The 12,339-nt window shown below is 58.8% G+C and overlaps 1 protein-coding gene across 2 annotated transcripts in view; it reads left to right on the top strand.

Moving 5' to 3' along the window:
• Tlr5 (toll like receptor 5) overlaps positions 1-4,731 on the top strand; it is a 12,847-nt gene extending 8,116 nt beyond the window's left edge. For both annotated transcript variants that reach the window (XM_023710318.1, XM_004626950.2), the window contains one exon: positions 1,166-4,731. In XM_023710318.1, coding sequence (XP_023566086.1) covers positions 1,166-3,743 — 2,578 coding nt within the window. In that variant the 3' untranslated portion in view covers positions 3,744-4,731. The remainder of the gene's footprint in view (positions 1-1,165) is intronic.
• The last annotated feature ends 7,608 nt before the right edge of the window (positions 4,732-12,339 follow it).

Here is a 12,339-nt window from a genome sequence, read left to right as displayed (position 1 = left end):
ACCTACTTAGAGTATCAGCCCCTGACTTCTATCCTTAGGAAGTTTGTGAGTTCTTTTGTTTTGTCTGCTGTCCTGAGGTCTGGCCCACAGGAGGTGCCCGCCTCCCCGGTTGTAAGATAGCTCGGCTCCCGCTCTGGCTCCTGTAGGGCCCAGCCCCATCTGATGCCTGTAGTACTTTATCTAGCTCAGCTGCCTGTAACACCAGCATCATTTCAAATGCTGGTATACTGTCTAACTGGGAGACAGACAACAAATACTAGGTGAGTGGAAAAGAATGTCAAGGTGGGTTTGAAAGAACAGTGGGCAAACGGAATGGGATCCGGGCCCCAGGCCTGGAGGAGCTGTGTGGGCCACAGATCCGAGCACAGGGTCCCTGCAGCTTCCCTCTGCTCTCCTCCCAGGACCCCGCACAGTCGTGGGGCGCACGTACAGAGCACCCTTCTCTGCTGCTGCTCACACTAGGCTAACACCCCAGGCAGAGGCAACACCCTCCTCGCCTCCGTGGGCTTCAGTGGTCACAGATATCACACAGATGTCAGCACGAGTGTGGGCTGGCACGTTTCGTGACACTGACCCAGTTGGATGCTGTGGAGACGACAGAGAACCCGAGGTCCATGCAAGGAGAGGTGTGGTGTGCTGGCCAGCTCAGGGTCCTGCAGACGGGCCTCAGGCAGGGGCCAGGGCAGTGGGGTGCTTTTAGCCCTCAGGTGACCTTTTGGGCCTGAAGAGACACTGGCTGGAGGAAGCTTCCTGTACCTTCCTGCAGATTTCTCTAGTTTTCCTCAGCAAATCTTGAAGGAATGAGCAAACACAGTTAATGTAAACAATAGGTAAGTTGTTGTTGGTTTGGTTTTGTTTTGTGGTGCTGGCAGCTACACACAGGATGCACACACGCCAGGCAAGCGCTCGCTCCCGACTGCAGCCCCAGCCTGGGCCTGGTGTCCTTGAGGTCCCTGGCATAAAAGACCAGTATGTAGAAAATGCAGGGGTGTCATAGGACGATGACCAGGACAGCCTCGTCTACACCAGCAGCACCAGCCAGCAGCCTGTTCCCAGGGGCAGAGGTGCAGAGGGTTCCGAGGGCACCGCACACGGCGAGGGTGTCCAAGGGCAGGGCCCAGGGCAGGGCCTCGGGCTCAGCGTTGTCGTCTCTTCTCCTCCCTAGGGCCCTGGCGAGCCTCCTTGGCCTTCTCCTGGGTGTGCTGCTCCTGGCCAGCCCTGCACCCGGCATCCAGCCCTGCTCCTCCAACGGCCAGATAGCCTTGTTTCGTCTCTGCAACCTCACCCAGGCCCCTCAAGTCCCTGCCACCACCAAGAACCTCCTGCTGAGCTTTAACTACATCGGGACAGTCACCCGCACATCGTTCCCCTTCTTGGAGCAGCTCCGGCTGCTGGAGCTCGGGGCCCAGTGGACACCCATGACCATTGGCCCAGAGGCCTTCCAGAACCTGCCCAACCTCAGGATCTTGGATCTGGGCAACAGCAAGATCCATGTGCTACATCCGGACGCTTTCCAAGGCCTGCCCCAGCTGTTCGAACTTAGACTGTTTTCCTGTGGCCTCTCGGAGACTGTGCTGAGGGACGGTTACTTCAGAAATTTAAGTTCCTTGACCCACCTGGACCTGTCCATGAATCAGATCAGCAGCCTTTCCCTTCACCCTTCCTTCCAGGAACTGAGTTCCTTAAAGTCCATGGACTTCTCTCTCAACCGGATCCTCACCGTGTGTGAGGGCGAGCTCAGCGCGCTCCAAGGGAAGACGCTGTCTTTCCTCAGTCTCAAGCTGACCTATGTGTTCAGCAGGGGGGTGGACTGGGAGCGGTGTGGGAACCCCTTCCGGAGCCTACGGCTGGAGACGCTCGATGTCTCGCAGAACGGCTGGACAGTGGCTATCACCGGAAACTTCAGCCACGCCATCTCGGGGAGCGAGGTTTCCTCCCTGGTCCTTCAGTACCACATCATGGGCTCTGGCTTTGGCTTCCAGAACATTGCAGACCCCGATACCAGCACATTCGCAGGCCTGGCCAGAAGCTTGGTGAGGAGCCTGGACCTCTCTGAAGGGTTCATCTTCTCCCTGAAGCCCCGGGTCTTCGAGACACTCGAGGTCCTGAAGGCGCTGAACCTGGCCTGCAACAAGATAAACAAGATCTCAGAAGGAGCGTTTCTCGGGCTGCACAGCCTGCAGGTCCTCAACATGTCTTTCAATCTCCTGGGGGAGCTGTACAGCTTCACCTTCCGCGGGCTGCCTCGCGTAGCATACATTGATCTGCAGAAGAACCACCTGGGGATCATCGCGGCCCAAACCTTCCAGCTCCTGGGAAAGCTGGAGACCTTGGATCTCCGGGACAATGCTCTCAAGACCATTCCTCCCATCCCAAGCATTCCTACTGTCCTCCTAAGTGGCAATAAGCTGGTGAGCTTGCCAGATGTCAGACTTAGTGTCCACTTCCTGCAGTTATCAGAAAACAGGCTAGAAAATCTGGCTGATCTCTACCGCCTCCTCCAGGTGCCTCATATCCAGACCCTCATCTTAAACCAAAACCGCCTTTCCTCTTGTCAGCCAGGCCTTCGCCCTTCAGCAAACCCCAGCTTAAAAAACCTTTTCCTTGGAGAAAATATGCTGCAACTCGCCTGGGAAGCCGGGCTCTGCTGGGATGTGTTCAGGGGGCTCTTCCATCTCCAGGTTCTGTTTCTGAACAATAACTACCTTAGTTTCCTGCCCCCTGGGGTGTTCAGTGACCTGACTTCACTGAGAGGACTCAGCCTCACCGCCAACAGGCTGACCACGATTTCTCCTGGCAGCTTGCCAGCCAGCCTGGAGGTCCTGGACATTTCCTGGAATCAGCTCCTGTCTCCCGACCCCAGCTCATTTGCCACGCTTCGTTCCTTGGACATAACGCACAACAAGTTCATCTGTGAGTGTGAGCTTACCGTGTTCCTCCGATGGCTCAACCACACCAACGTCACTTTGGAAGGAGCTCCAGAGGACATGGTCTGCGCCTACCCTGCCTGGCTCTCCGACCTGTCCCTCTTCTCACTTTCCACGGAGGGCTGTGATGAGGAGGAGACCTTAAAGTCCCTGCGCTTTTCGCTTTTTGTCGTGTCTGCAGTCAGTGTGACCGTGTTCCTCATGACCATCCTCGTAGTCACAAAGCTCCGGGGGCTTTGTTTCCTGTGCTACAAGACAGCACAGAGCTTGGTGTTGGGTGAGCGCCCCCCAAGAAGAGACCCTGACACCTACAAGTATGATGCCTACTTCTGCTTCAGCAGCAAAGACTTTAGGTGGGTGCAGAATGCTTTGCTTAAACACCTGGATGCCCAGTACAGTGACCGAAACAGGCTCTCCCTGTGCTTCCAGGAGAGAGACTTCGTCCCAGGGGAGGACCATGTTGCCAACCTCCAGGCCGCCATCTGGAGCAGCAGGAAGGTGGTCTGCCTCCTGAGCAGGCACTTCCTCAGCGATGGGTGGTGCCTGGAGGCCTTCAGCTACGCCCAAGAGCGGTGTGTGTCTGACCTGCAGAGTGTTCTCATTGTGGTGGTGCTGGGGTCACTGTCCCCGTACGAGCTCATGAGACATCCAGCCATTCGGGGGTTTGTGCAGAAGCGGCAGTACTTGCGGTGGCCCGAGGAGCACCAGGACGTGGGCTGGTTTCGCAGTAAACTCTCTCAGCACATACTAAAGAAGGTGAAGGGAAAGAGGGAAGACCGCAACATTCAGCTGCAGACCGTAGCCTCTGTCTCCTAGCGAAGGGCAGCTTGCAGCGCGTCCTGAGCCACAGAGGTGCTGCTGCACTTGGCCAGGTTGACACTTGGGGGTCTTTTTGGGGTCTCCTTCCTGCTGTTAAGAGAATGTCCACCTCTCACTGTCCCTATTCACTCAAGGTTCTGTCTTGCTGCCTCCCAAATGGAACAGAACAGATCTGGAAAACTGCAGCTGCACGCAGCAGCAGCAGCCAGTCACCTTGATTTCCTCTCAGACCCAGTGTTGCCATTCTGCCGTGCTGTGTGGACTGCACACAGCACCGCCGGCGTGGCAGGACACTTGGGGAAGGTGACAGCCCCACGCTTTCCCTGGGGCTCTGCTCCAGGATGGGCTGGGCAGTGATGCCGAGGCAGGCATGAGCCTGCAAGCTAGCACTAAATAGGGAACAATCAGGAGAGCTGTGCGTCCGCCTCCATCTGTAGGGACAACGCCCATGTGGCACCGCTTGCTTGCACTCCGTCCTAGGGATACAAGGTGGCCCTGGACACCTTGGGGGAGAATTACTGCACCCCATGGCCACAGCGCATTCCCACTTTTCAGGCATCTGTCAGCTCAGCACCAGGCCTTCCAGAAACAGCACCAAGCGACCTCCTCTCTCCTGCCCATGTCACCTTGCTCAACTGTGGTATGGAAAGGAGTGGGCTCCGTGGCTGTGAGCTGTGTGGCCTGGAGTGCTAGGTCCCCTTGTCACCTGGGACATCACTGCGCCACCTCCTGGAGCTGCTGCAGGAATCATGGGGCCCGGGGTGTCAGAGCTGCTGGCTGCGCTCCCTGCACCGCCCGTAAGGCTGTAAGAGACCACACTCACCCGAGGCTCTGCACCCTGTCGCCATGGCTTTGGGTCTCTATATTTTAATCCTAGAAGGAACCTATGTATATTTTGCCTTCTAATCCTTTCTTATGTTTATTAATACAGATTTTTTTTCAAATACATTAGGAAAATTAAACCAAAGGTGTGTCGTGGTGACCCCTCACTCATCTGCTCTGTGGGCCTGCCATCCACTCCCGGGATGCCTCTGCTGTTCCCCACTGTGACACACATGTGCGTGCACACACGCGCCTACGCAGGCCAGCCTGGCTCTATCGAACCACCTCTCGTTCAAGAGCCAGCTTGCCCTGTACTAGTGACAGACAGAATTGTGCCTGGCACGCCTTCTGGAGTGTTCTCCCCCATCTGCCCACACGTTCATTCCTGACAGCTTCTGCTTGCTACAGTTTACCCTTCGGTGGCAGAACAGGTGGTGTTTCCAGTGCTGGCCAGACCGAATAACGCTGCCGGAAACCTGCTGTGCGCTTGGGGCACACTCTTGGGCTTCACACACTGTGTGCACACCCAGGCGTCACGCACCCTGCCACGATGCGCGGGGCTGCACTCCAGGAGGTGCAGCGCTCACATCGGCATCGCTAGCCCGGGAGCTGCGCTCCACGTGGGCCTTTCTAGCACAGGCACTTTTTGTTGGCATTGTCCTGATGACCAACAGGCCAGAGACTCTTTTGTTCACTTGTTGGGCACGATGTCCTTCTGCAAAGTTCTTGTCCTCGCATCCATGTTTCTTTTCCATGTCTTTCTTGGTCCGTCCACATGCGTCCACATTCTCGTCACAAGTCCTTTTCAGGCGTGGTGCGGACGTCCTCTGGGTGAGGCCCTGTGCCCTCCATGAGTTTCCTGATGAGCTTCAGCAAAGCTGCCAGTTGTAGCTACATATGTGCCGCACAGAGTGATGTCACAAAAACGTTAGGTCAAAGAGATCAGATGTTAATGATTATATACTGAGCAATTCTGTTTCAGAAGTTTCAGAAAGACAAAGCTCACCAGTGGTGACGATGGCAGTGACAGTGGCCTCGGGGAGCGGGCAGGAGGACTTCCAAGGTGCTGTCCTGTTCTTGACTAGACAGTAGGGGACAGCTGTGCTCACTGGATAATGATACAAGGTCATCAAAATATGCACTGAGCATTCTGCTTAGAAACTGTCACAGCAGAAGCACATCAGCTTGGCTCCCTGAGGTGTGCCCCCAGCTGGGGACACAGTCCTGTCACTCGTGCTGCCCTGGGAGGACACCCATGCACAAACCACGACGTCTCCTCCAGGTAATGGAACACCCTCATTTCCTCAGTTCCTGCTTTGACTTCTCATTTTACTAACAAATTTTTTTAATGTATTTAGTGCAGGGTCTACAGGGGCTCACTACACAGATCAGACTCCTAGTGATCCTGCTGTTTTTCAGCCTCCCAAGTGCTGGGATTATAGGCGCGTGCCACCATGCCCAGTCTCAGTTGCTGTCTCAGGGTAACCCAGGGGAGAGGGCGGCACAGCAGGCTGGGACCGAGCCCCTGCCCCTGGATCTGCCTAAGCAGAAGCTTTAATCGGCTGAGCTATCAGGCCAGCCCTAACAATGTTTTTAATGACGAACTTCTTTAGTTCTGTGAAAGCCCAGGTTAGCAGGTTATCCTGTGGTGGGTGACCCGTGTCCCATATGGTAGTGTTCATGTTCCCAAGACCCTGAGGGCAGACCTCCATCTTCTAATGGCCCACGGTCAGGTCAGCTCCACATATTACCTCCTGGTCCCTGACAGGTCTGGGAAGCTGGCCGTGGCTGTTAGGAGCTGTCACCATGCAGTGCTACACCCAGGAGGGGACCCTGGACTGGGGTGCTGTTCTGTGTCTCACCAGCGGCCTTCCTTCTGAGCAGGCCAGGAGACGCTGCTCCTAGGTGGAAGGCACGGGGAGTCCCTGTGTCCCTGTGGGCTGCCAGTAGCACCCCGGTAAGTTCATGGACAGCTCCACCGGGGCGTACAAGGAGCTGGAGGAGACTGCAAAATTAGGGCAGTAAGTGGGGGCCACACTGCCCAGCAGGCCAGCCATTCCTGTAGGCGCAAGAGGGCGACAGCAGTGGGGAAGGGGCCCAGCTCCAACATAGAAGAGGCACAAGGACGTGGTGCTCATGGTGCCCAGGGGGAGTCCTTGAAGAGGACGCTGCTGCAGGGTGAGCAGGGCCGCCTGTGGGTGAGGGCGCCCCAGAAACCTGCTGGGACAGGAGGGGCAGGCGCAGACCTCGGACCTCAGAGGCCATGGCTGTGTTCACTGCGGAGGGGTAAGGGTGCGCTCGGACTTGGGAGACACGAGGCCAGGCCTGCCGGGATAACGTCTGCACCACCGCGGCGCTGCTGGGCCCTGGCTGTGGCCCGGGCTGCTCCGGCGCTCTTATCCAGCATGTGGCGCCCTCTCCTGGCTGTGCCCAGCCTGCTCTCTGTTTTGGGGAAACGTTCTCTCCCCATCTCTTGAGAGCCAGGAGGTGTGCAGGAGCTCTCACCCTGTCTCTGGTTTCAGAGGATGCGCAGCCATCCAGACCCACACGCGTGGTGCCTCCCCCCTCTACCTCTGCGGGGCGGTGGGCGCGGCTCACAGCGGTGGGGAGCCAGACAGGGTGCTGTCTGGCTGGCTCCCTCCTCACGCTGCTTAACTTGGAGGGAGGGCAATGCTCCGTGGCGTGTCCCACCATCTGAGTCACAGCTGGAGAAAAGGGGAGAAGTGAGCTAAGACTTGGGCAGAGTGAGTTAAGATTGCGTCAACTGATTTTGCCTGGTGGATGTTGGACAACAGACATGCATGTTCACGAGCACGCGCGCGCGCGCACACACACACACACACACACACACACAGAGTTTCCTGTCTTCATTAAAAGAGAAGAAAAACCCCTGGCCTATTTCACACACACACGGCCAGTAGTGGAGCTATGGCCCTCTGAAGAGGCTGACCAGCTGCTATGAGGAAAAAGGCCGCAGACATCGCAGGGTCTCCTGCCCGGGTCCCAGCCTGAGGGCCCCAGGTCCTGCCCGGGCTGGAGAGGTGGGGAAAGCACAGCTGCTCAGTGCGGGGTGGGGACTCGCTGGCAGCCCGCGACAGCTCTGGAGACAGTCATGGTTTCCAGGCCAAGGCGGGCGTTTCTGGCTGCCGTGTGGCTCCAAGCACAATCCCAGGAGGCTGGGCGGAGGCCTCAAGAAGGACCCTGTGCCGCACAGTAAGCACACTGGGAAGCGTGGCCCGAGGCGTCTGGGACCAACCGCAACACTGGCGTCATCACCAGGAGGGTGTGCCCTTGTGGTTTGTCAGCAAGGGACTGACCCGCTTCCCCAGCCCTGGCACAGCCCTGTGCCCTGTGTCCCTGGAGGGGGCCCTGTGTCTGTGCAGCCCAGAGCTGCAGCGCTGTGCTATCAGGACAGCTGCAGGGACTAACACTGACTTGGGCTCTGGGGAGGGCAATGAGCGGGCCAGACCTGACTGGGCCCCGCAGGTGGATGTGGGCCCCGTGGGTGGATTTGGGCCCCGCGGGTGGACGTGGGCCCCACAGGTGGTGGGCGTGGGCCCCACAGCCTTGCAACCAGCCTGTGCACACCGTGGGCAGTCACAGGGTGCCAGATGCTTGCTCCCACTACACATCACTCCTGGAGCTCAGGCAGGGCCGACGCTGTCCCAGGGCCGCAGGGTGCCCGGGAAGCAGAGGGAGGCTTCCCGGAGCAGTGCCAGTGTACGTGCAGTGGTATCCATCCTCAGCCACTGCAGCTTCCCTTCTTACTGTAGTGCTGTGACTAAACTTGGAGCAGAATCTCTGAGACGGTGGGGCCGGCTGATCCAGTCTGCAAACAGGAAGGGATCTTCCCACTCTGTTGCCACGGCAGGCAGAGCAGGCCTAGGCTGGAGCCACAGCACTAACCCACATGACACGATGCCACGCTGCCCCTACACACACACACACACACACACACACACAGAACACCCTCCCCACAGGCCAGCCTCGGAAGCCAGGAAGTTTGCATCTCTTCATCTGCATCCAGCCTAGGAGCTTGGACTTGGCTCTGGAGCTGATAGCCTGGGCAGACAGACCAGCCTGGCCATGGCACGTTCTTACAGCCCTGCCTCCCTCCCACCAGGCCCTTACCCCTCAGGTCCCCAAGACAGAGCACCAGGCAGCGGCCACAGTGGAGAGCCAGCCCTCAGCCGGCAGGACAGACGGGTCCCTTAGCCATGTGGTCTCTGTGTTCCCCACCTGGCTGCAGCCCAGCAGACGGAGCTGACTTCTGTGGAGATCCCCACTGGCTTTTAGGAGGAGGGCATCTCCGGCTCCTCTGTGGTGACATCTCTGTGACTTGTGAGTTACGGTGTCCCACAGGTGCTAGGTCCATAGCCAGTGGGCAAAGGCCAGTGCATGGTGCTGTCTCCAGCTGCAGGGCCTCCAGCTGGCCCCCCAACCTGCACACAGCCCTTGGTGACACTGGCACTGTAGGGGCCTCCCTCCAGCACTGTGGGAAAGGGCAGAGCAGAGCGCTTCCAGGAGCAGAGCCGCCATTCAGATGCAGAGGCCCAGGCTCCTGCGTCCCACATGCAGAAGGACTTACTCTTGTCTGCCAGGATTTTGGAGTAGGTCTCCTCAGCCGTGGCCTCTTGGTGTCTGGGGACCAGTCAGCCTTCCTGCTGGACCAGGCGGCCTCTACCACCAGCTGGTTGTGGCCACTGAGACACGGCTCAGATGTGGTTCAGTGTCCCCAGATGGACAAACCACCCTGGCTTAAACCCACAGAGCCCAAGAGGATCCAGGGAAGAGCTCTGCAGGTGGGAAGGCACCCGAGGGACAGAGGCCGCTCCCGGGGCCAGGGCACAGCAGGAAGGAACTCCGGGCTCCAAGCCGCTTCTCTCCCTGGTCGGAGCACTTTGGACGTGACATGGCAGAGCAGTGTCTGCTGAATCTGTAATCTGCACTTAGTACACGCATGCAGCACGTCAAGCTCACGTTCCTTGTGGGGTCAGCAACACGCCTCGTGCGCCCCTCCTCCTGCCACGTGGTAAAGATATGTCTCCGTATTTCCTGTCATCTTTCTTTTATTTTGCTCTAAATTACTTATGTTCTACATTTGTCGTGTAAGAGAAGCCTAGTGGTCTCTGAGCTGCGGCTCTGACGCGTCTCACAAAGGTCACTGTTGCTGAAGGAGCCACATGGTGGGAGCTCCTAATGGCGTGGCAGGCAGAGCCAGGTGGGCCACCGCCCTGAGGCGTCTTCCATGCCTGTCCCTGAGGCGGTGTGGCATGACTTAGGCTCATCCTCCAGGGACCCGAAGGTTGGGGACCCGAAAGGCAGCCCCGCCCCATAATGATGGCTGCGTCACTCTGCTTCCTTCACTGTGACTAGCCCCAGAGGTGACCAGAGCAGGACAGGGTCTCTTTGGCTCTCGGTCTCTGTACTGCAGGCCACACTGAGCTGCCTAGGACTGAGCCTGGGGGCTGTGCGGACCTACAGGCCCAACCCTCCCAGCTCCTTAGCTCCCCTCCCCACGGCGACCTCAGGTGTCACATCTGCCTCAGTACTGCTCTCCCACAGAGCAGAGGCTGCTGGAGCTTACAGGAGCCCCCCGCCCCAGCTTCCTCCCAACGTGGGCCCCTGGCGTGGTCCCCCTGTGGGCATCGGCACCACTAGCCCACAGCAGGCGGGGACAGCTGGGTCCTCCCAGGTGTGCTTCACGCCTCCCTCCTGGACACTAAGGAGACCAGGACTGCAGGTGGCTGAACCACAGATGGACAGAAGGCACTTGGGGCCCTGAGCAATTACTCCAGAGCCACACTGGCCAGGACCACGAGGAGCAGGTGGCATGCGGGTCCACAAGTTTCCCCTCCACAGACACCCTGGCCAGCAGGAAGCCTCCACTTCTAGAGGGGCCTGGAACTTGGGCAGCCCTGCATGGGAACAGAGGAGGCCCCACACCCAGACTGGACAGGTCACAGGTCACACCCGTGTCCTGGGACCTGCAGTCTCCTCAGAGGCTCTCTCCCATTGGCTCTGGGAGCTGGTGCTGGTCAGCTTCCTCCGTGTGAAGCCCCTGGGGGAGATAAACGCCTTCCACAGCTCTCAGCAGAAACTGACGCCCATCCACAGGGTTTGGCCCCATTTGCCTCAACTGTGTCTGTCCCAAGAGGAATGACCAGGTCCCCGACGGGTGCTGCTGATGAAGGGACCATCCTTGAAGAGTGAGGTGCAAGCTCTAACATGCACTCGGCCCGTGCTGAGCCATGCAGGGAACCGTGGGCCTGTGGAGCAGGAGCCCACTGCTGCCCTTGAGGGCTTCCGCACACTGGTGCTTGGTCCCGGGCCATCGGTCACTGGACAGAAAACCCAGTCAGTGACCAGAGATGCGTCCAGCCCTGCCCAATGGGATCCCCATGGACCTGGCCCTGGTGTGTGCAGCCACTGTTCCTGTCCCTCCTGCTATGAGCCACATAGCAGTGACCCCAGGGACTGCAGGCTCTGCCTGCCTGACCCCACACACTGCAGGCTCGGGCAGTGGCTCCTGACTCATCTGCCGCTCAGATTTGACCGATGGCCTCCTCCCTCAGCCACGCCAGCAGCCTGGGCATAGTGCCTGGAATGGTGGCGGCCGCCCCCCCCCCCAGCCACCCCAATGTGTATGAGGTCGGCTGGAGCAGACTGACCCTGCTTGCTGCCTACCTACTATGTGCTGCCAGGTGGACAGGCAGAGGCAATCACTCCTCCCCTGCCAGGCAGCACTCGCGACCAACACTTGTCCCCGCGCAGCTCCTGGCACTGCGCCCCGGCACTTCGGGGCTCCCTTTGGAGGGGCCAGGCAGCTCAGCTAGATACAGGTCTCCGTGGGCCTGGTTAGAGCGAGTCTGCACTCAGATGGCCTTCTCGGTAGCCTGACACAAGTGCATGGTCTGAGGCTGAGAGCCGGGCAGAGGGGTCGCCCCGGTCACCATGGGGAGCCCCGGGGTTCCCCTGAATCCCAGCGACCCGCCACATACTGATCACAGGCATCCCTCAAGCGGGCACAGAAGCCTGAGCCTCACTCCCGACAGTGGCCCTGTGAGCGCGGCCTCAGCTTCCACGCAGCCCCTCCACCTGCGCCGGCTGTGAGCGCAGGGCCCTCAGTGGCTGATGTAGTGCTCTGAGAAAATCCAGAAGGTTAATTAAGGGAGAACAGCTTTCAGCCCCGGAAACCGTGGGCGAGGCGTCTGGGCTAATCGGAGGCCATTCTGTGCTCGGTAAGGGTTCGACTCAATTACTTCTAATTCTCTGTTGATTAACTCAGTAGAGAGTTCCCTAATAATTAACTTTTAAAAAGTAGAGTTTCAGACAAATTCTAAGCCAAAACACAAGGCAAATCCAAGGGACAGTGCCCAGATCCACACGGCTGAGCCCCGAGCGAGAGCCACATGGCCTCTGTGTGGGACATAGCCTGGGGCTCCCGCGCAGGAAGTATGGGCCCGCATCTGTGAGCAGGGCCACTGCGGGATGGCTGGGCTGGCTGGGAGGCTGGCAGGGCACACTTGCTCCTACTGAGTGACCTGGGGGGCCACGTGGGTGCCATCGCCCATGCTGGCTATGGTGGCCAGGGAACGGCAGCCCAGGGGACACAAGGGGTGGCGCTGGGTGCCCACTGCTGTGAGCAGTGGACACTGAGACCTCCTACAGTGGTGGAGGACAAGACCTAGGGAGGGGCTGGGGAGATAACTCGACAGTCTAAGTGCCTCCCTGGCAAACACAAGGACCTGGGTTCAATCCCCAGTACTAC

The sequence above is a fragment of the Octodon degus genome, unplaced genomic scaffold (genome assembly GCF_000260255.1).
Source record: "Octodon degus isolate 3935 unplaced genomic scaffold, OctDeg1.0 scaffold00017, whole genome shotgun sequence".
NCBI lineage: Eukaryota > Metazoa > Chordata > Mammalia > Rodentia > Octodontidae > Octodon > Octodon degus.
This window is presented reverse-complemented; position numbering and strand designations above follow the sequence as displayed.